Raw genomic sequence first — 22282 nt, 5'->3', positions numbered from 1 at the left:
TTAATACATTAACATCAACTAATCAAACCTTATTGTAAAAGTGTTACAATTATTTGTTAATAAAGTATACATGTGTTCACAAAAAAACAGTTAAATTACACAAAAAAACAAGCAGCTGTGCATGATTTGGCTTGGCAGTAGTTTCCTTATATTCTGCGTTTGGAACAGATGGGTTGCAAAATTATTATATTTTTCTGTATAGTGTAGTTAGCTTTCTCTGTGTCATATGTTGCCGCTAGTCAAGCATGAAAAACAAGTTTTATTTAAATTCTCAATTTAGCGAAGAGGTCAGAAGGCTTCAGACAAACGTGAATTTTTCATTTCAACATCTGAATGCTGTTTAAGGGAATGGAATCAAGATACAGCATTTTTGTTTGTTTGTTTTTAGCCAATTTTGAGTAATTATTGTCTACAGTAATTAAAAATCTTATTTTTTTTAATGCTTTATTTGCTAGGCTATTAATAATTTTAATGATTAATAATAGCATAATACCAGCCATTTATTTTATTCAACTCAAAATCAATTTCAACACTCGTTCAGTAATACAATCCTCAGCTAGTAAAATAAAAAAGTAATATATTTTTAAAACATTTAAAATGTCTATAAATTACCAGATTAAAAAATAAAATAATTTATGTAGTACTAATAATTTACTGTATCATTGGTAACATATTTGTCCTTTACGCCTTAAGGCCCGTTCGCACCAAGAACGATAACTATAAAGATAACTATATTAGCATATAACGATATCGTCTGTTTGCACACACACACACACACACACACACACACACACACACACACACACATACAAACTCAGTTCTCGAGCTTGTTATGGAAGGATTGATTGGCTGTCAATTTTTTTTTATCGTTCATCAAATGAAAAAAAGTTCTGAAAGTGATTCCAACGATATTGTATTTCTCTGTACCTTTATCATTCGTTATGACTCTGCCATTCTTTAATATTGAGGACGATTTTTAGAACTATATTTTTATCGTTATCTTTACAGTATCGTCCTTGGTGTTGACGGGCCTTTAGGCATGATTCTAAATACATTTACAAATACACATGTTCCTGCTCTCAGTTTTTTATTGTCCAACAAATTTTACTGAAATGCAGTTTCCTTTAACTGTGCCCTGTCTCCTATAACATTAATCCCCGGGCAAATACCTGGTTTGGAATGGATAGAGCTAAAAAAAAAAAAAAAATAGGAATGATGAACTAAACATAGGAGTCATACCAGTGAGTGGGCAAGTGTGTTTTGCATATTCTGTAAACAGCACAGTGTCAGCAGGTTCAGCCAAGTTATGGAATCATGTATTTTTTAAGTGTGGTGGAAAACGTGTACTGTCATCCAGTACATAACTAAAAATTCCAAATGTGTTTCCAGTGAGTTTATCATGCCATTCTTTCCGTCGTGTTTATCTGTGTTTCTCATTTCTGACCAGCAGGTGGTGACTCTGACTCGAGTAAATGTGACGCTGTGGCCAAGATCTTTGCCGCCTGAGTTATTACAGTCAAGTGTGTCCACAGGTCAAGTTCTGTTCGCTTATTTCAGTTAAAAGAGAGAGCTTATTGCCATAATGGTGGTTCAGTTATTTTATTTGGTTCACAAAAGATAGTCATATAATAACAAAAGTAGCAGTGTGTTGTCATAATTTCGTAATTTTAGGAGACTAGTTTAGCATTTTATAGTGGCTGATTGATATAGGTTGTTATGCTCTGACTGAGTGATAGATCTGCATCAAGCTGCTATTTTTCAGAAGTATATATAACAGCCTATATGTTTGAAATAAAAGTGGTTGTTCCCTGATATGGTTCATATCTCACTTCTGCTGAAACGTCTGTGCAGACTGCTGGGAGAAGTGAGTTGAGTCAAACACGGCTTTCAGTTTTCACCTGGAAGTGAAGCAGGCGCCAGACTTAAAGTCAGAGAGCCTATCAGGTATTGTTAACTGAGAACCTACAAAAGTTATGTACTGTTTTGTGGAAAATTGTTGTTGTTTTTAAATATTTAGTGATGAATTTGAAATCAATATTGTGTAAAATACTGATGTTCAGTATCTTTGTGAGCATATTATTTGCTGTCATTAAATTAACCATGAATTATATCGCTCTAATGTCAACTATCATCTACCCTAAATTAACATTTACTTTGATTCAGCAATACATTTATGCATTAAATTAATCAAAACTGAAAGACATTTAGAATGTTTCAAAGATTTCTAATGAATTCTGTTCTATTTAACTTTCTGCTAAAAATATTAAGCAGCACAACTGTTTTTTTTTTTTTTTTTGCATTCTTAATAATAAGTAATGTTTCTTGCCCTCCCATACTTTGTTTGCGGTTTTCATAGATCAACAACACCAAATCAAATTATTAGAACAAAATATTGTAACAATGAAGATGAGAGTAATGGCTACTGAAAATTCAGCTCTGCCATCACAGGAATAAATTATATTTTAAAATATATAATAATAGAAAACTATTATTATAGACTACATATTAGTGTTTTTATTGTTTTAAATTTATTTATTTTTTGATTAAATAAATGCAGCCTTGCTGGGCAGAAGAAAGCTTTGAATGGTAGTTTAAGTAGCAAATCATTATCAAGTTTTTCCTACTGCTGCGGCAGGTGCTGACCTCTGCCAGTCTGGTTTCCAGTGTAGCTCAAACTATAACACATAAAATATGATGTCCTAAAGATGTATTTATGTCTCTAAACCAAACAATTGAGGCTTACTTAAGTATTATCTTCTGCTAGACCTAAAGACTTGGAATATTCCCTCCCAGAATGATCTAAATAAATAGTTTTTTTGCAGATGCTGTGAAAATGGTTTGAATTTCAAGGCGGATGCTGGGGTCACCAGATTTTTTTTTTTTAGCATGCTACACTTTAAGGTGATGAAGCGTGGTTGAACATCTGATATGTCTGTTTCGTGCTGTTTCTAGGATTTAAAGGCTGTGGCTGCTCAGCAGGAGGAGGTTAAGCGGGAAGTGGACAGCTCATCTATGACGCTGCTGGAGATAGAGCAGCACCTGCTGGGGAGTGTGTGTGAACATGGACAGAGACTGGCTCTGCTGCAGGTGTTGGCCATCATGTGTGAGGGTCTTCCATACACAGCTGCTCCGCAAGCACACTCAGGTATGATATAGAAGAAATCATGCATTCAAGGTGATTCAAACATGGATTGGTTCCCTCTCTTCCTTCAAAATCTTTTAAGCTGTTTAATCCTTTTGCATTTTCTCTTTTTCAACTGAGGTTTTAATAGAGAAACTTGGGTCGTCTAAAAATAGAGCACATCATCTCCTGGCCAGATGTGTTCCATTTAACTCGCAACAAAGAATATCTTCTCTCTGACTGTTATTTAGGGTACGGTATGTGTTTGAGACTCTCTTGGCACAGTTGTGCTATATCATCAGCTGTGCTACTTTATTTAGCGATACTAGTGTCAGACAGAGAAGGTATGACATTTATATGCCAGTAATACATTTCTTTTTCTGCATACAGTTGGTGGGGTTCAGTGTCCATGCTGCAGAGGGCATGTGTTAGTGTGTAAATGGAGAGTTACACACTCAATATGGGAATGGGGTTTGTGGCCACCCTTCTTTCTGTAAATGCTGAGAGAGCACCAAGAGGCACCCAGACCCAGTCATCCAAGAACTGTCATCTGATCTGAGGGCCACTATTGCCACACATGGGGCGTATCGCCCTAAAACTGACCCCAAAACAGCCACCAAGCACAGTACTGCCCACAGTCCTGCCCACAGTCCTGCTCAACCTGCAGTTCGCTGTTCAAAAACTCTAGACCCCAGGTCTCTTCACCTCCAATTCCAGGATCATTAGAAAATAACAGCTAGGTGAGTTTGATCCGAGTTGGAGCTAAACTCTGAAGCAGACTGGACCTCCAGGGCAAGATTTGAGGAATCCTGTAGTACATCTTTTGTCTGAGTAGACCTCTGACCCAGACATCCCCACTTGAGCCGTAGCTATGCATTCACTGACCCACTCTGTTAGAGATGGAGACAAGGAGGCATTGCAGAACAAGGACAAACCACTAACAGTAAGTGAGAAATATATGAGTGTGTGTGTGTGTGTGTGTGTGTAATGGAGAGTCGTTCCATCAGGTAAAACTGGCCTTGCATAAATGTTTTTAAATTCCGTTTTCCATTATGTACGATATGAAAGTTAAGGAGTGGTCACATTTTCTACTGCTAAGCAAATAAATATATACTTTAGATAATTAGAAAAGCCTCAGCCAAATGCATTGTAAATATAAATCCAACAAATTCTAAAATATTACCATTATTTTTATACATTATTATTATTATATTAACTTTTTTAAAATATTGGAATGTTTATATAATTATTTTTATATTATTATTTATTTTTGTATTTTATTCCTGTATAACATTTCCATTTCATCTATCACTGTTTATTCTATTTTCTTGACTTTTAGGTTATAAAAATATTTCCTCTTCTGTTATTTATTTATTTTTATTTTTTTTTGGGGGGGGGGGGGGGGTCATTTTGAGTTCTAGAGTTGTGCTTTAATGAAAATAATCATAGTATTATTACATCTGATAAACACTTATTCTCCCAGTATGCCTTATTCTCTCTGATGCTAGAAGCCAGGTGTCACGTGCACATCTCTCCTGGGGTTTCTTAGACTCCTCTTCCCTGGGTGGCACTGTTTATATGGGCCAGTTATTTTCAGTGTTCCTCTTTCTCCTGTGGGCTGTTGTTGAGGATGGGTGAGGGTCTAGACCATGATTTATAAATGAGGTGGGATGTTTGGTGTGTAAAACCTCTTGCTTGAGGGCACCTGAAGACTCTCATGGGATCTAGTTATGATGAGTGGCTTTCTGCAGTGTCTCATCTAATATTCTCTGTAATAAAAGCCTCTTCTTTGTCCAATACAACTAATTCACACTTAAACACGGACACAGAGCTTCACACTAACAGTGACAACACCTAGCAATCCAGTAACATGGTGAAGCTCAGGGAAGTTTTTTTCCCCTTTTTGATTCATTCAGTATTTTTTGAATATTTATTTTTATCATGTCTTTTTTTTTGGTTGTGTTTTTCAATTGAAATTGAGGTATTAACACTTAAATATGTTATCTGTTGCATTCATTCTTGGTTATTCTTTCATTCTTCTCACGGTCTCACCACTTCGCCTCACGTAGGCCATAGACATGTTTTAATTTGCATTACTGTAAACGTGCTGAGAACTGAGCTAATGGCTCCTTGGAAAACTGTCAGCGTTAATTAGACTAAGGAATTAATTAACTCTGCCCTAATTCTTTACTCAGCTTTCAGTGAATAATTTAAATGTGTTGCAGCTCTTTCTGGAAAACCAGGAACATGGAGACTCCTTTGTGTATCTGTCTGCCATTCAAGGTAATTCATTTAGTAGTTTAAGAAAGAAATCAACCCTTGGAAATATACAACAAAATATGACAATCACACCTACCGACAATCACAACTGCATTTGTCTAATTTCTTTTACACAACTATTGATGGTTTAGAAATTAATATCAAATTTTGATTTATTTGTAGTTGTAATGGTGTATAGAACAGCTTGCTTTTGACTGGTTGAATGAATTTATTGTAAACGGGGGTAAAAGAGAACAGACATTACATTGACCTGATTTACTTTCCCAGCAGAACTCACTGTCAGCTTTACCTTGGCACATCCCAATATGTGTTCAGTATTCTTAAAGAATGCAGACATTTCTTTTTTAAATTACCATATGTTTGCTTTGCCATAATGAATAGACATCATATGTTCCCTGAGCTCTTCAAAAAAGTGGTCATTATATTAATCCTTGTGATGGTTTCTGAATATAATATATACTAAATCACTAATAATTATTAAAATATTTTATATATATATATATATATATATATATATATATATATATATATATATATATATATATATATATATATATATGACACATGATGTCTTTTCTTTTTTATATACACAAAGCATTCTATTACAAATAAATGCAGTTTTTTTAAAGGTTCTCTTCATTTAAGAATCCTGAAAAAAGTTTTCCACAAAAATATCAAGCAGCAAAGTTGATAATAATAATAGATTTTTCTTGATCAGTAAATCAACATATTAGAATAATTCTGAAGGACCATGTGACACTGAAGACTGGAGTAATGGCTGCTAAATTTAGCTTTGCCATCAGAGGTATAAATTACTAAATAAACTTATTTTAAAATGTAATAATATTTCACAATACAAATGCTTTTGCTGTAATAGTGATCAGATAAATCCAGCCTTGGTGAACATAAGATAATTTTTAAAAAAATATAAAAAATTCTTCATGACCCTAGACATTTGAACAGTAGTGTATATTGATCAGCAGTTGTCGAGGATTTTCATTGTATATGTGTCTTTCTCAGAAATTACTGGATCATTCTCTGGTTATTTTAGGAGTAGCTTTGGGATTTTTAAGAACTTTGTTTCTGGGAGAGCAGACAGATTTAGAGTGATCTATTTTGGGGTCGATTAGCTAAACCAGCTCTGTTTGCAACCAAAATGATCTCCCCTCTTGTCCATAAATAGTCATACAGGACCATCTCGACCCTTTTTAGCCCTATTGATGAATAGCTGAGTTAAGATTTGAATGCTCTGGCAGCCTGTGGTAGTTTTTATTCATCCAGTCTTAAAGAAGGTCTGTCAGACATTCAGTATTTTGTAAAAGCTATTGAATCTTTTTTCAGTTTCAGTGTTGTCTAACTCTTTTCCTGAACAGATTCTGCAGGGACAGGTTCTCCCTAGAGACATGCCTCAAAGGGGGCGAGGTTTTAAAGAGAGCCAGCAGGGCCATGGGTGAGCACCAGGCACTGTCTGTAGTCTTTTTTATATTTCTTTCTTTCCGTATTTCTTTCACAATTATCTATTTCAGGACCTGTTTGTCAGATCTGGGCAATGGCGTATCCCCAGCACAAGTGTGCGGTTATTCATTGTGTCTGGAGATCATTCAGTCTGGGTGTGAGACATGTCGTCTTGGCCCAGCTCCTTAACATCAGACCAGCTCTGAAAAAGCCCAACAGCTGCTACAGTCCGCTGAAACCGCACAATGAGTCTCACAGCTCTCTGTCACATTCATAGCTTCTTCACACACAGCAGGGGGCATCACACACTTTACCCACACACTTGAGCTTAATTTACATTTTCAACCCATGAGTATTATCTAATGGGACACTGATTTCAATCCCAAAATCCTTGATTTTGTAATAACTAAATATCTAACCACAACATTTCATAACATACACATCCAGTCCGTAATTAAAGAAAATCATTTTCCTGCATAAGTGTACCTCTGGTTTCTAATTAAACATGTCGCTTAATAAGTGGCTTGGACAGATGGCCACAGTTAACAAGAAGCACAGGATCAAAGAAGTTTGTTTCATTTTTTCCTTGCCCCTTCTTCCTCCAAATCAGACACACTTCTTTTTTCTTGTAGAGATAGTCCACATTAGGCATTAAAGCTCTTTTGATCTGTTTAGAGGATTGGTCAGCCTAAGAAGTAGACATTCATGTCTGAATAGGTCCTGGCACATGGGTTCTAGAAGATTTTATAGCGTTTGAATGATATCTCAAACAGAGCCAGAAAAATCAGCGGTTGGATAGCAAGACCCTCCTTTTCATATAAGCCAAAAAATCCAAGTTTAGTGACTTTGGTCATGCTGTAGGAACGTGCTTTGGACTTTCTCAGACTTTCACACTGAGATGGAGAGATTGGAAGAGAGTGGTGACTTCAGCTTTGTGTTTGAAGTGTGTTCAGACTGGAGCTCTCATGCAGTCCACTCTATATGCGGGATTAGAAAGAATTAGTTTATATTTTATAATTTGAAGACTTTGTTTGTTTTTATATATGTCTAAATATCTGAAGAAATAAAAAAAATCTTGTTGTTTATCTTTTAGGTGACCATGCTCCACATTATGGCCAGCAGTCTCTCTAATTTGGGTGAACTCTGTCTGAACTTTTCCCTCGGACCACTGGCACAAGAGGTAGTACCGCTCTAGTATTCAAAAAGTCAAGACAACCAGTCAAGCTGATAAAAAAAGCTGATCCTGTGTCGTTTAGTCTGTAATTAGTTAATTTTATGCTTCTAGTCTGATGTCATCGTTCTCTGCACAGCTGTGTGTGTGTGTGTGTGTGTGTATACACACATGTACATCTCTCTACTCAAGAGATGACCACGTCTAGTGCTGAGATCAGGATTTCTGATAGCGCAGCTGGGTGATAGATGGATGAACCTGAACTGCTGCAATTTCACTGATTTGTTCTTTAAAATCTATTTCTTGACCATAAATCTTAATGTAGCTATTAATTGTGTATGTTTAAATTGTGATAAAATATCACTGTAAATGAAATTTTTTAGAATCATGACCATTCAGAATGATCACATTTTGTTTTTAGAATTTTTAAATATATATCTTTAGAATTTCCAATTTAAAACTGAAAACAATGACAATATTTGCATACTGAATCATGTTTTTTTTTTTTTATTAATTTGCGTTCTAATTGCATTTTTTTTTTCATAGTGACTTATCTATTTATAGCTGCCTATAAAAGTGACACAGAATGTGTTTATTATCCTCATACACAGCCAGCAGAAAACTGTAAGAAAAATTATGCTTTTCATTCATTCTTAAAATCCCAAGATTGGTATTTTACTCCGCCTGTTTTCAGTGGCTAATGCAAACATATTTGTTCAGCATTTGTAAAATTCACGAAACTTGTTTTGATGAATAGTTCTTTTTTTCATATGTAAGTGAAATGGACATTAATAAATGTAATATACCCAAATAGATTTGAGAGCTTGGGAATCAGAATCAAATCTATCTGTATTGATATCACTGATAGCCATCCCTTAATAAGTACCATGAAATAATTTTTTATGCAACAAATTCTAAAAGCCTACCTGAGACTTTATCATTATGCTTTTCATTTAGGAGATGGTGATCTAGTATTCTTTGATACTTGTGTGATATGTGAAATGTGTGACTGCTTTGCACAGTTAGTTTGTTTATATTTTCAGTGCTTTTACATATAGCTGCAGCAGTGGTCTGAATAAGCATCTCTGTCAGTGTGACTAACTTGCTTATTTATGAAAGAGCCCGTCTGCAACAGATTGATCTCCACTGTCTTGTCGATTACCCTTCTGCAAACCCGTGTCTGTGTGTTTAGACATCAATTGACCCGCTGCATTGAGATCAGCTAGTTCAGCATTGCAGATCTTTATGGCCTGTGTACGTCCTTTATATTTGAGCTCTGTTTGATTGCTGGTTCCTACAGCAGAGCACGTCTCACCGCCCTGATAAAGATGGACAAAGAAGCAGAGGTTCGAAGAGCTGCGGTCCACGTCATTGCTTTGGTTCTCAGGTGCCTTAGTGATAAAACCACTGAGGTGAGTATTTTTTATTCAGTCTGAAAAGTAAAATAAAATAAATTGCTATGTTGGGTGGGACTTCTTTAATTAATATTGAGTAGTTCAAAAGATATATGCAACAAATATTTACTTTGTCTTTTAGTCGATTAAATGCATCCTTGCATTTATTTATTTATTCATTTATTTTCATTTAATTGAATTTTATGTAATCTTACTTAGCCCAACCCTTGTAAACATTTATTTGGGTTTTGTAAAAATACTGGTTAAATAAAATAAATAAATAAATAAATAAATGTGGTAGTCAACAATGTGCCACAAATACCATTTACAGCACGTTTTTAACTATTTTTAACACGTTCTTTAAAGGTGTGAAGCCCCATCTCTTCAAATTATTAATGTGCAAGGACATTTGCTTTTTTTCAGAATAATTCTGAAAACAGAAAGACATTCTCTTAGTTTACAGAATATGTCTTGTGTGTGAGGTTATGAAGTAGGTTGTTAGGTCTCCTGATCTGGTGTAATTGTATCTTCACATGTGTTTTGTGGGAGGAATTCTTCCAGCATCTGGACTGATGAGCAGCAGCTGTAATTTTCTACTCTCTTATTTAGAGGTCACCTGCTGTGTAAAACAAACAGTGCTCTGTCTAATCACCACTATCAGCAGACACCCTTGTTCCCACGGCCCTGATCACTTTCCAAACAATGGCTTTAGTTTCAGATAATAGCTCCTAATGCTCATTTGGTACATGTTGAATAAAATGAATACATCCAAACCACAGGATAACCATTTAAAAATATTTTGTTATTTACATTTTCAGAAGAAAAGGTGGTCCTTGCTCATCCAAAAATCGTCGCTACTATGCTAGAGTGTAGTTGGCAAGACATACAGTAGTTGAAATGTATTGATGTTCATAACATGAACTGTGCAGGATGAGGTAATGAAGTTGAACTTTTAGTGTTTGAAGTTTGCTTTGAATCCTTTTGTATGAAATGTGTTATGACTCAAAAGATTAAATTTATTTAAAAAAAAATAAGAAGAAAAAATAAAAATAAATACATAATAGAAATTAAATTTAAAATAGTTTTTTTAATTGTGTTTTATACAAAAATATTTTTTTTTGGTAATAACTTTTTTCTAGACAAGTATTTGTTTAATTTTGTAGAGATGTTGAATGTAGAGATGTTGAATGTTTAAAATGTAAGACTGCTAAATCTTCATCTACTTTGTCCTTTTACTACTTGACTTTGCAACAACTTGGATTTTTTAAAATTTGTCCAGATGAAACACATCTTAAACTCCCTCTGTATACACACATGAACTGATCCCATGAACTTAGAGCCCACTGAACTGACCACGGCTGCTGCAAATGACCTTTTACACTTTTGACACCCTGATTTACAGCACCAGTGTCCACCTTTGTTAGTACCCTGACTCTTGAAATATTTGCACATGCACTTTATAGGGAAGGGTTTACCAGGCTCAGGCAAAGCTGTCCCTTGCATGCACCTTGACATTGGCCTGTGTGCAAAGTCATATCTGTCATCGCCGTCTGTTGGGTTTCCCAGGATACAGATTCACAAAGGTCCTTCTGGTATGAGGAACGGTTGTTACTCTGTAAAGCTGTTGCAGTAAATAATGAGACGCTTTGTCCAGGTAAACCAAAAGTCACAATGCCTTGTGTCCTCTTGGTGTGGACACAAAACAGCTGATTGCTCACAAAAGCTCTCTCCTGCTATATAAAACAATATTCATTATTTTCCCTTCCTCATTGGTACAATCATTAAATAAAATTGGAATGGGAAGGCAAGTCATGGCCTAATGGTTAGAGAGTCAGACTCACAATCGAAAGGTTGTGAGTTCGACACTCGGGCCGGCAGGAATTGTAGGTGGGGGGAGTGCATGTACAGTTCTCTCCACCCTCTATACCATGACTTAGTCCTTGAGCAAGGACCCCCAACTGCTCCCCGGGCGCCGCAGCATAAATGGTTGCCCACTGCTCCGTGTGTGTGTTCACAGTGTGTGTGTGTTCACTGCTCTGTGTGTGTGCACTTTGGATGGGTTAAATGCAGAGCATGAATTCTGAGTATGGGTCACCATACTTGGCTGAATGTCATGTCACTTTCACTTTCACATTTATAAATGGCTATCATTGAAAGAAGCAACAGGGCAATTAGTCATTCCCCTAAATTTCCTCCCACTGCACAATATTGAAAGTGTATATTCATGTTAACCGTTTCTAAGGCTTCCTGACCTCCTGTATCAAAGGAGAGCTGGTTAAATACCATGTAAATTTACATTTTAGCATTTACGCTTGTGTTATGTTCGTCTGGTCATGAGGTGTCTCTGACATAACATAAAAAAGTTCTTATTTTTCCAAAGGTGGTCTAATGTGTTTTATTTTTCTGTCATAAACTGTTTATTTTTGCCTTCGCTAGGACAGTTTTAACATCAGTGTAAGCGTAAGCACTCGTCCGAACATCTGGGTTAGGTTGCAGTGCCTCTAGTTCCTGTGCTGTAAGGTAATAGAGGTGAACTACTGTAACCATTCACCTGCTAAAAGTAGTTCACACTGTAAAAAACAAAGCATTTGTGTGGGTATTATATTTGTTTGTATTAAAGTCAAAATGGATTCATCTTCACAGAGGATTGTGCTTAGGATTGTAATGTTAACAGGATAGTTTCACAAAATGTAAATAAAAGACATTTAGTCATTTACTCACTCTCAAATTGATCTAAAACTATACAACTTTCTTTCCTCTGTACAATGTAATATTAGATACTGTAAGAAATGTTTTTTAATCTTGGAAAGTCCTTTGATTACCAAAACTGATTGGTTGCAAACATTCTTCAAAATGTCAGTCATACAGGTTTGGAACAACATGGGAGAGAGATGGCAGATTTTTATTTTGGGTAAACTATCCATTCAAGTAGTTCTGAGTGAAGCAGGAAAAAATGTAGGGCAGGAATTTTGAGGGTGTTCAATTACAATGGAGCCAGACTGATTGAGAGTTTGCAAAAACAATGCCTAAATGCTCAGTCATTACATTTCGATTACAAAGAAAATGTTAATTTTTAGAAAGTTAATATGGCCAGTTTAGATTTAAAACAAAAATCAGAGGTAGTTTGTTAAAGTTTTTTTTTTTGTTATTATTATTTTACAATTTGATGTATCCTTCATCATTTCAGTCCACTTTTAAGACTAGATTAATTTGTGACTTCAATAACTTCAACCTCAGTGGTGATTTGTGCTCAAAAATCAAAGAGTTTATTCAGTTTTCATTAATCACAAAGAGGAAAAAGACAAATGATTCACATCTCAGGCCTTCTTCAGTGTACAGTAAACTACTTTATGGAATTGCATTATTTTGTGATTCTGTCACAATGTAGTGCAGACTTTGTAATAGGCAGTTACTGATGGATGGAGCAGTTACTCTCTATATAAGTTTGTATTATATTACACCTGATGGCAAATTTCAGCTTAGGGATGCTCATTTTGCCTGTAAATAATAATGCTTATGTAGCAGCCTTAAAGGCACTATATCGAAAATAAACTGCCGATTTAATCGATTCAGAGAGAGACAGAGAGAGAGAGCGATAGTGAATAAACTTGTTGTTTTTTTTTTTTTTTTTTTTTTTGTATTTAAGCCCATATTCAAGATGTGTTGGCTAATATAATTGCTGTGTAATGGACAGCTGCCTGGTTGGAAGTCATAAACTTTGTCTTAGTGTTTCTGCAAACAAACCTCACAGGCTCTTGAGGTGTCTCTTATAATTGCTTCTCTGGTTAGAATCCAAAGACGTTTCCACAGTATGGGGTAATTCACTGCCTAGCACTGTAGCCGATGAAGAGTCACACTTTCGCCTTCCTTCCTTACAACCCCTATAATAACCTTCCCACGACTGCTACTCAGCCATGAAAGAGCCATTACGCTGAGCAAGACACCACTGAGATTGGAATGTTTGGATATACCGTGGATATTGATTATGTCCGATCCTGCTGCAGTCTATCTTTCTCTTCCTTCTCTTGCAGATCTCTTCATCAGCCGATGTTGGACCTGCAGGCTGCCAGCAGGAGGGGTGCAGGGAGGGGTGATAGATAAATAAATAACCCAATAAAGGATGCACTGAGAGGATGTGTGTGTAGCCAAGAAAAGAGGGTGCCTGCTTAAACAGCCCCAAGTCTTGTTGAACGCTGGCTGCACTGCAGAGCAGGGGGGAAGCACAGAGAAGGGACCTTGAAGGATTTCGGGCTGCAGTGCAGAACGATGCCACCGCAGTACAGCACTGACACAGAGACACAGAGGACCCCCGACCTCCTCACATCAGGTGAGAACTTCATTCAGAGCTGATATTAAGCCGCGTTTCCACCGCAGGAACTTTACCCAGGAACTAGGGACTTGGTCCGGTACTTGGTGTGTTTCCACCGCAGGAACCAGGAACTAAATAAAAGTTCCGGGTAAAAAAATGCCCCCCAGAAAGTCCCTGCTGGCGAGGTGGTACTTTTTTAAAGTTCAGGAACTTTCGGGGGCGGGACTTTGGCGCTAAACATCCTGATTGGTTGAGTTGACGCAGCATTGGTTGAGTTCAACCACCATTTATTCGGATCAACATTTTCAAAATATTACTGTTATTGTGTCATGAAATGTAATTTTAAAAGTATTTCAGGCGAGAATGTAGTTGTTTAAAACTCAAATCTGTTGTTTATTTATAAAGACAGCGCCTATTTAAAAATGTGTTTCGCCGATCTCTGAGACGGTGAGCTCCACACGATCAGGGAGAGCTCAGTGATCATCTATCCGCCCAGAGGCAGCCTCACCTTGGATAGACCTTCTGATATGTGCCGCTGGCTCTGATGTGTCTTTAGTGGTTAAACATAACATATAATTCAGCTGCGGGGTAAATCTAACAGGTTTTCTTTGGTCTGTATTCAATTTATCTATATGTTAAAATGAAAATAAAAAAGGCAAGTCTGTATAATATTTCGTTTCATTGTAATGGCTGTATATAACGTTACACCTATCCCTGAACTAAGTACATTTCTGCAGCTGTTATTATGTTTAAATGAAAACGAAAGGAGGCAGTGGTATTTTATATCCTATTTCGTTTTATTGTAAATGTACTGAGGGGAAAATTGCAGTAGCCAAAGCGATCTGAGTTCACGCAGCATTGGTTGAGTTCAACCACCATTTATTTGGATCATTTTCAAATATTACTGTTATTGTGTCATGAAATGTAATTTTAAAAGTATTTCAGGCGAGAATGTAGTTGTTTAAAACGCAAATCTATGGTTTATTTATAAAGACCGTGCCTATTTAAAAAATGTGTTTCGCCGATCTCTGCGATGGTGAGCTCCACTCGATCAGCGAGAGCTCAGTCCTCATGTATCCGCCGAGATGCAGCCTCAAATCGGCTAGACCTTCTGATATGTGCCGCTGGCTCTGATGTGTCTTTAGTGGTTAAACATAACATATAATTCAGCTGCGGGGTAAATCTAACAGGTTTTCTTTGGTCTGTATTCAATTTATCTATATGTTAAAATGAAAATAAAAAAGGCAAATTTATATAATATTTCGTTTCATTGTAATGGCTGCATATACACATATCCCTGAACTAAGTACATTTCTGCAGCTGTTATTATGCTTAAATGAAAACCAAAGGAGGCAGTGGTATTTTATATCCCATTTCGTTTTATTGTAAATAGGAAAATTGCAGTAGCCAAGACGAGCTGACTGAAGTTATCAAGTACGCTGCTGTTTATAGATTTACCGGACTTGCGTCGTCGCGGACATCACACTCCCGAGTCGAATGCACAAAGTCTGAACTAACTACCGAGGATGCACGTCCAAAATCAGCGTACTTTAAAAAAACAAAAAACAAATCAGCAGTACTTTGTATTGAGAAACGCGCGCAGACCTACGTCACCAGTCTATTTGCCTAATCTACCCGGTACTTTACACCGCGGTGGAAACGCAGAAAGCAACAGGTCTGGGGGGAAAAAAGTTCCTGGGAAAAAAAGTTCCTGGTAAAAATGTTCCGGGTAATTTCGGTGGAAACGCGGCATTAGAGGCCTTAGGAGGAGAGGGAGGCAGAGACACAAAAAGAAGGGGAGGGAAGCAGAGGAGGAGGAGGGTAATGGTGCTGTATTTTTGGATAAGGGATCTCCTGAATTAAGAGTGGCTGGAATAAAGATGTAGTGTGAGCAGGAGGCTGAACAAGGACGGTGCTGTGCTCCACTGTGGTGGAGAGGAGTGGAGCAGACGCCTGGCAGACACACACTGGCTCAGAGCGACTGAGAGAGAAAGAGAGAGAGCCCACCGCCACATCTGCGGGGCTGGGAAGGTAAGAGATGTTTAATTCAATTTGAGTTTCATCTTGTGTCTGTGTTTATTGAGGGAGTGGATTGAAATATGAAAGCATGCAGCTTGAGAGCTCTGTAATATGTCCATTGTGTGGTTGTAGGTGTGTGTGATACTAAAATTGAGAGAGAGTCAAAAAGTGGTTGGCTGTGTTTCCACACAGATAGGTTACTGTAAGCTTGTGTCTGTAGAGGGTACTAAAAAATCACAGCTGCACTTAATATCTTAAAATAAAGGGTTATGGATAGCTTTTAATATTGGACTTAAGAGAATCACTGAATGTGTTAGATTTTTAAGGTCCTCGTGTGTGTTTTTAGTAATTGCAGTCTTAGTCCTAGTGGAATGAGGCCCATGGTTTGCTGGCACCCATGTTAGTGCCTTGAGCCTGAGTATATAAGTTGGCAGCAGGACGGGGTAAACCAGGAAAGTTTCATAATTTGTGTTTTAAGAGTTGTCGCCCGATTAAGGAAAATTATGCCTGTTTATCTTTCCATGTCATCATACAGTACATTGAAAACACAAGGGTCTGGTGAGAGTTTTGAAAAATGCTTCTGGGATTTTACAGTTTGCCTGGGACCAAAATAACGAGCAAATGTTCAAGATTCACCACAGCACAGGATTTACAATAGACTTGTTAATTATTACATGCAAGTCCATGCAAGAATTATGCATGCAGGTCCAATGTGTGTTTTTTTTTGTTTTTTTTTTGCAAATCTGATGTGTTTTATAAAGTTTATTTAACAGGATTAAAATTATTGTATATATTAGCCTAGCAACTTCAATATTGTTAAATCAGTTTTATTTAACTGAATGTGTTCTTTAATTTATTAAAACACAAGGAATACATGATTCTGGATGCTTTGGATGTTGGATATTGGATGTGAGAGGCTGAAATCTCTCTTTTTGCTCCCTTGTCAAAAAGTTTTCACTAAAGTTCTCCTATTCACATTTGATTGTTATAAGGGTGAAAGACAAATAAGTAGAAATTCCTGTTTAAAATATGTCAAATTCTTAGTGTAAGTGTAATCTTTGCATGACAAAACAACTTTCCTTCATGTTGGTTATGCACCACATTAACTTTGATTTGGCATATAAAATTACAATATATACATTTTTTATATATATTTTTAAATGTCACTTCTTATTTTTGAATTTATTTTATTTTATTTATTAGAATCTCCATTAAGTTACACTACCTACACAATTTTGACTTTAAAAAATGTAATTCAGAAACTAAAGCCATGTTTGTCATAGAAGAAATGTATTCAAGCCATTTACATGGTTAAATTTATTACATTTTTAATGTTTTTTTAAATGACTTAATAGATCCAGGGCAAAAAAATTAAAAATCAAAATGCATCACATCATTGACCCATTAACTATTTTAAAGGGGTCCTATTATGCTCTTTTACAAAGTCTTGATTTTGTTTTCAGGGTGTACTAGAACAGGCTCTCATACATGGTTGTGCAAAAAACATACTTGGTTAGTTCCATTTGTCGATCTTTGTGATATCACAAATCCCAGAAAATATGCGTTGTAGTCCAAATGAGTTGTTCGTTTTTGAAAAGTGATTTCTCTTAAATAAAATAACTCCATTTGAATTGGACTTTGAGCTTTGTAACTTTGCAGATCTTTTTTATGATCAAACAGCAACATTACAGACTAACTAAAGTTGAAAAAGTGAAAAAGCATAATAGCACCCCTTTAAGAATTCAAGTATATAGCAAGCCAAGTCTTCTTGGTAAGAAAATAACTCCAAGCACATCATGATATGACTAGGGAGAATGTGGTTTAAAAAAGTTTAAACTTGTATTCTGTATCTGACAGTCTCATTTGATCATCATTTTAGTTGATTATTATAATTATAATGTACATTGTACTGGCACATACTCAGTTTACCCAAACACATCATGCTCTCCCTTCCAGCCATTCATCTCACTTCCTCTCACCTGCTTCCCTCCCTCTTCGGTCCTGGTGATTCCCAGCCCCCCTTCATTTCTCTCCCACCTCCTCCCTTTGTCAGTGTCTTGCCCTGCATCCAAAAGTCCTCATTCTGTCTGGTCCACAATTGAGAATACAGAGCATCAAGAGGCTTTGGCTGGTTAGCCCCCACTACCAACCTGCAATGCACCTATGACTTCATACAGCACTTCTGGATCCTATCTACATCTCTCAGGGCTGAGAATGCATGATTTCCCATGATCATCCCCTACCATTACTCATAAGACAAACAGACCTGAGAACAACATCCTGCCACTTATTGGATTAAAAAGATTTATTAAAGTCAGAAATAAGGATTTAGGATAATTGAGCTCTCATGGACTGATCTCCACCTGGGTCGTGAATATCTCATCATGACAACAGTAAGTAACCATTGACCTATGACCTTTTTTATTTGTCAAAAGTTAAAAGATTATTCATTTTCAGTCATTGTATTCTGGCATATATTGTGACTGTATATGTCATACTCTGACAGGACATATACAGGGTTTATGCAGACTACAAGGCAGAAAAAAATAGCATTTGCCACTAATCTTGGTTGTGCATCTTAAGTTGACAAGTGATCAAAGACTGTAGTTTGAACACCTTTATGCCTTTCATCACACATGTGGTAGTGGGTTTGTTTTCAGTGTTTGGGGACTGAGAGATGGTTAGTATCCTGTTTGACATGGGGCTCTTCTACACCCGTCCATCTGATCTAACAAGCCTCCGGAGGAAGATTCCCTCTAATTATGGTCAAACATAACACTCTGCCTGCTGTCTCTATCTGACCCTCAGGGTCTATACGGTTTGTCTTTGTTCACATCACAGGCAAATGTATGGAACAAGAAAGGGAGAAATCCATTATAGTGCATAGGCAATATTCAGGATTTTTTGCAGTTCTAACTCCAGATACATTGCTTCAAGTTAAACCCAAATTGCTAATATGAAAGGATCAGTCAGTTATGTATTTCTTGGAATTATATGACGTAAAACAGCTAAGTACTGGTCTGGTGCAGCTGTAAATAACTGTGAGAACAGTCAGTTACTGTGGAAGAAAAATCAACAACCACTTCAGTTCAGTGGAAGTCAGCGTTATTTCTGCCGCTCTTCTCCATTGCGGTGGCTGTTATGATATAAGGGCACTGAGTGAAGCGGCTCTTTCTTTCATGAAAGAGGGAGCAGGAGGCAATTGAATGAATGAAAGGGGGGGATTGTTCCCTAGTCTGACTGCCACTGATTAACTGCCAAACTCATTCTAGCCTTTAATTAAAGTCATTAACCTGAGAAAATGAGAAACAAGTGAGAGAGACTGAGAGAGAGTTTCACATGAAGTTTGTTGATGTCAGTTGTTGCTGGCTTTATTAAAAAAATTATTATGTCTACTTAAGATGGTTTTATATAATGATATATTAATTGGAAATATTTAATTGGAAATAATTACATTAGGAATAACAAACAAACTTAAAAAGTAAAGCATCTGTACACATTTAGATTAATGGGAATTTGGAGGTAAATGATCTTGATGGTCATAAAAATAGTTTTTATTTATTCAAAACATGATTTCTATTTTTCAATATTATAATTTCTTTTTTTGGGGTGAATTCATGTCGTCATGAGATTCACGGTAATTTAAAATTCAGTTGTAATTACTAAAATACATACATGCATGTCTCCACCTACTAGGATATTTGCTGTTGATATTTGGATTTGTGCCGTTTCAAAACTGTTAAACATCACTGTTCCACTATAGAGAAAGAGCTACTTGCTGGTGGGGAGAAAAGAGGAAATTGTCAGGTAAGGAGAGAGAAGAAGAGTTAATGATGATTTTTCTACCCTTAATTATGTCATTTCTTTTTTTTTCTCACTTCAGATGCCCTCTCCCTTTGGCACTGCAGTGCGGATCTTCATCACCACTCTATTTGCAGCAGTGGTGCTTTTTGCCATTCTACTGGCTTATGTGACAGGTTACCAGTTCATCCACACCGAGCAGCACCACCTGTCTTTTGGCTTGTACGGTGCCTTTCTATCCCTTCACCTCCTCCTGCAGAGCCTCTTCGCTTTCCTAGAGCACCGGCAAATGCGTGGCCCTTCCAGACCCCAGCACCTGCGGCGCACTGTTGCCCTCTGCATCGCAGCCTATCAGGAGGATCCGGACTATCTTCGCAAGTGTCTTCGGAGCATTCGCCGCATTTCTTTTCCTGGGCTTAAAGTCGTGCTGGTGGTGGATGGGAATCGGCAGGAGGATGCTTACATGATGGACATCTTCCAGGAGGTTATGGGGGGAGTGGAGCAGACAGGCTGTGTGGTGTGGAAGGGGAATTACCATAGCGACGGGGATGGGGGAGGAAGGAAAGGCTCGTTGCATGCTGAGGAGGCCGCACGGGTGGCCAGGGTGGTGCGGAGTTGCCGTTACTCGTGCATCATTCAAGAGTGGGGCGGCAAGAGAGAGGTCATGTATACAGCCTTCAAAGCACTGGGAGATACTGTGGATTACATACAGGTAAGTCTAGACCCCACTAACAACCTAAAATGAGTTAAACAGAAAGGATCCTGCATGAATAAATGTTCACACAATAATACAACAAATAACCCTAAAGTAATAGGAATAAAGAGCATCCATTCCAGATATGCTTAATTGTTGCTTTCAGAAGGCCGAATGACTTAGAAAAACATTGGATTTTAATATTGGGCAGCCAATAATTTACTGTCACTATTCATAGTCTGCTGTCACCTCATAGTTATAGTCATAGTCTCACTACTTACCTTCACCTGTAGTCCTGAACACAGCTGTTATATTAAATTGTATATATCTCTTGGTTTTGTTTGCAGGTATGTGATTCCGACACTGTACTTGATCCAGCATGCACCATTGAGATGCTGAAGGTTCTAGAGGAGGATCCGGAAGTGGGTGGGGTTGGAGGAGATGTTCAGGTGAGAAATGTGCCTATTTTAGTCATTTTTATGTCACTTCCTACAAACTAATTTCAGAATCTTTCCACTGGGTTTCCTCTTCATAGAGTACTCACCGAAAGGTCTTTCATTGTCTCTTTTAGATTCTGAACAAGTACGACTCCTGGATCTCCTTCCTGAGCAGTGTCCGGTACTGGATGGCCTTCAATGTGGAGCGGGCATGCCAGTCTTACTTCGGATGTGTGCAGTGCATCAGTGGACCTCTGGGAATGTACCGCAACTCTCTTCTTCAGCAGTTCCTGGAGCCCTGGTACCATCAGACCTTCCTAGGAAGCAAGTGCAGCTTCGGGGATGATCGCCACCTCACCAACCGCGTCCTCAGCTTTGGCTACAAAACCAAGTTCACGGCACGCTCACAATGCCAAACTGAGACCCCCACGCAATATCTGCGCTGGCTCAACCAGCAGACCCGCTGGAGCAAGTCTTACTTTCGAGAGTGGCTCTACAATGCACTTTGGTTCCACAAGCACAGCCTCTGGATGACCTATGAATCAGTGGTCACCGGGTTCTTCCCTTTCTTTCTGGTGGCTACAGTCATTCACCTGTTCTACCGAGGTCGGTTATGGAACATCTTGCTTTTCTTGCTAACAGTCCAACTGGTGGGCATGGTGAAAGCCACCTATGCTTGCTTCCTGCGGGGCAGGCTTGTCATGATCTTCATGTCACTGTATTCACTACTCTACATGTCAAGCCTGCTGCCTTCTAAGATCTTTGCCCTGTTGACTATTAACAAAGCAGGTTGGGGAACATCAGGCAGGAAAAAGATAGTGGTAAACCTTATTGGGGCTGTGCCTGTGACCGTGTGGGCAGCCATACTGCTCGGTGGGGTGGTTTACACCATTTACTGTGAGGTGCAAGAGCCATTTAGTGAGACAGAAAAGGCTCTTCTCATTGCAGGCACCATCCTCTATGCCTGTTACTGGCTCATACTCCTGGTGCTCTACCTGGCCATAGTGGCTAAGCGCTGTAACAAAAGAGAGGAACAATATCACCTATCCTATGCCGAAGCCTAGCATGATCTTTCCAAAAGATCTCTACGTGCTGTCAGGGCTCATTTCACATGGCCCTGTCTTTACCTGGTGTTGCAATCTTGGTTATAATTATGGATTAAGTCCATGCTGTCGGATGTTAGATGGTTTTTTTTATAGCTATGTTAGCTAAGTTTTTAGCTACGGCTACTTGAGAGGTTTCAAACAGTAGAGTTTTTGAGAGAGGCATACTTTACAAAAGCTGACATCAGGAATGGTGCTTCTCCAGATTATAAAGCACACAATGAGGAGGCGGCCAACCAAAGTGTGAACAAAAAGTTGAGCCAAAGGTTAGTGTAAGAGTTATAAATGATAAGCTGGAACACTCATATTAAGTTATGGGGCTATATTGGTGCTTGGACTTTAATTAGACAGAATGTGAACTGTCAAGTATAGAGAGATGTGTGCCAACACTTGAGGAAACCGGCATAAGAGTTTGCCAAACCCACTCAGTATTTTAACGTCTATTATCTGACAATCCAGCATAATTCTATATTTTATCATTAGAAATTGTGGTGCTGC

At 37.7% G+C, this 22282-nt stretch overlaps 1 protein-coding gene and 1 long non-coding RNA gene across 3 annotated transcripts; both read left to right on the top strand.

The window, feature by feature from the left end:
• The first annotated feature begins 3529 nt into the window (after positions 1 to 3529).
• On the top strand, positions 3530 to 6862 carry LOC127934041 (uncharacterized). The gene is made up of 3 exons (XR_008147673.1): positions 3530 to 4064; positions 5347 to 5404; positions 6775 to 6862. It is a non-coding gene; the product is annotated as an uncharacterized LOC127934041 (long non-coding RNA).
• A 2463-nt stretch (positions 6863 to 9325) lies between these two features.
• On the top strand, positions 9326 to 21846 carry has3 (hyaluronan synthase 3). 2 transcript variants are annotated; one of them, XM_052530923.1, is made up of 7 exons: positions 9326 to 9439; positions 13453 to 13748; positions 15578 to 15761; positions 19513 to 19556; positions 19633 to 20262; positions 20592 to 20693; positions 20816 to 21846. In XM_052530923.1, the coding sequence occupies exons 5-7, from the start codon at positions 19633 to 19635 to the stop codon at positions 21743 to 21745; spliced, it is 1662 nt and encodes a 553-aa protein (XP_052386883.1). In that variant the 5' UTR covers positions 9326 to 9439; positions 13453 to 13748; positions 15578 to 15761; positions 19513 to 19556; the 3' UTR covers positions 21746 to 21846. The 2 variants fall into 2 exon arrangements, with proteins under 2 accessions (XP_052386883.1, XP_052386884.1); XM_052530924.1 differs by lacking the exons at positions 9326 to 9439; positions 13453 to 13748; positions 15578 to 15761 and having other exon boundaries at positions 17410 to 19556.
• The last annotated feature ends 436 nt before the right edge of the window (positions 21847 to 22282 follow it).

Source organism: Carassius gibelio, chromosome A18, assembly GCF_023724105.1.
Source record: "Carassius gibelio isolate Cgi1373 ecotype wild population from Czech Republic chromosome A18, carGib1.2-hapl.c, whole genome shotgun sequence".
Lineage (NCBI taxonomy): Eukaryota > Metazoa > Chordata > Actinopteri > Cypriniformes > Cyprinidae > Carassius > Carassius gibelio.
The sequence above is the reverse complement of the archived record's forward strand: the minus strand, read 5'-3'. Positions and strand labels throughout refer to the sequence as shown.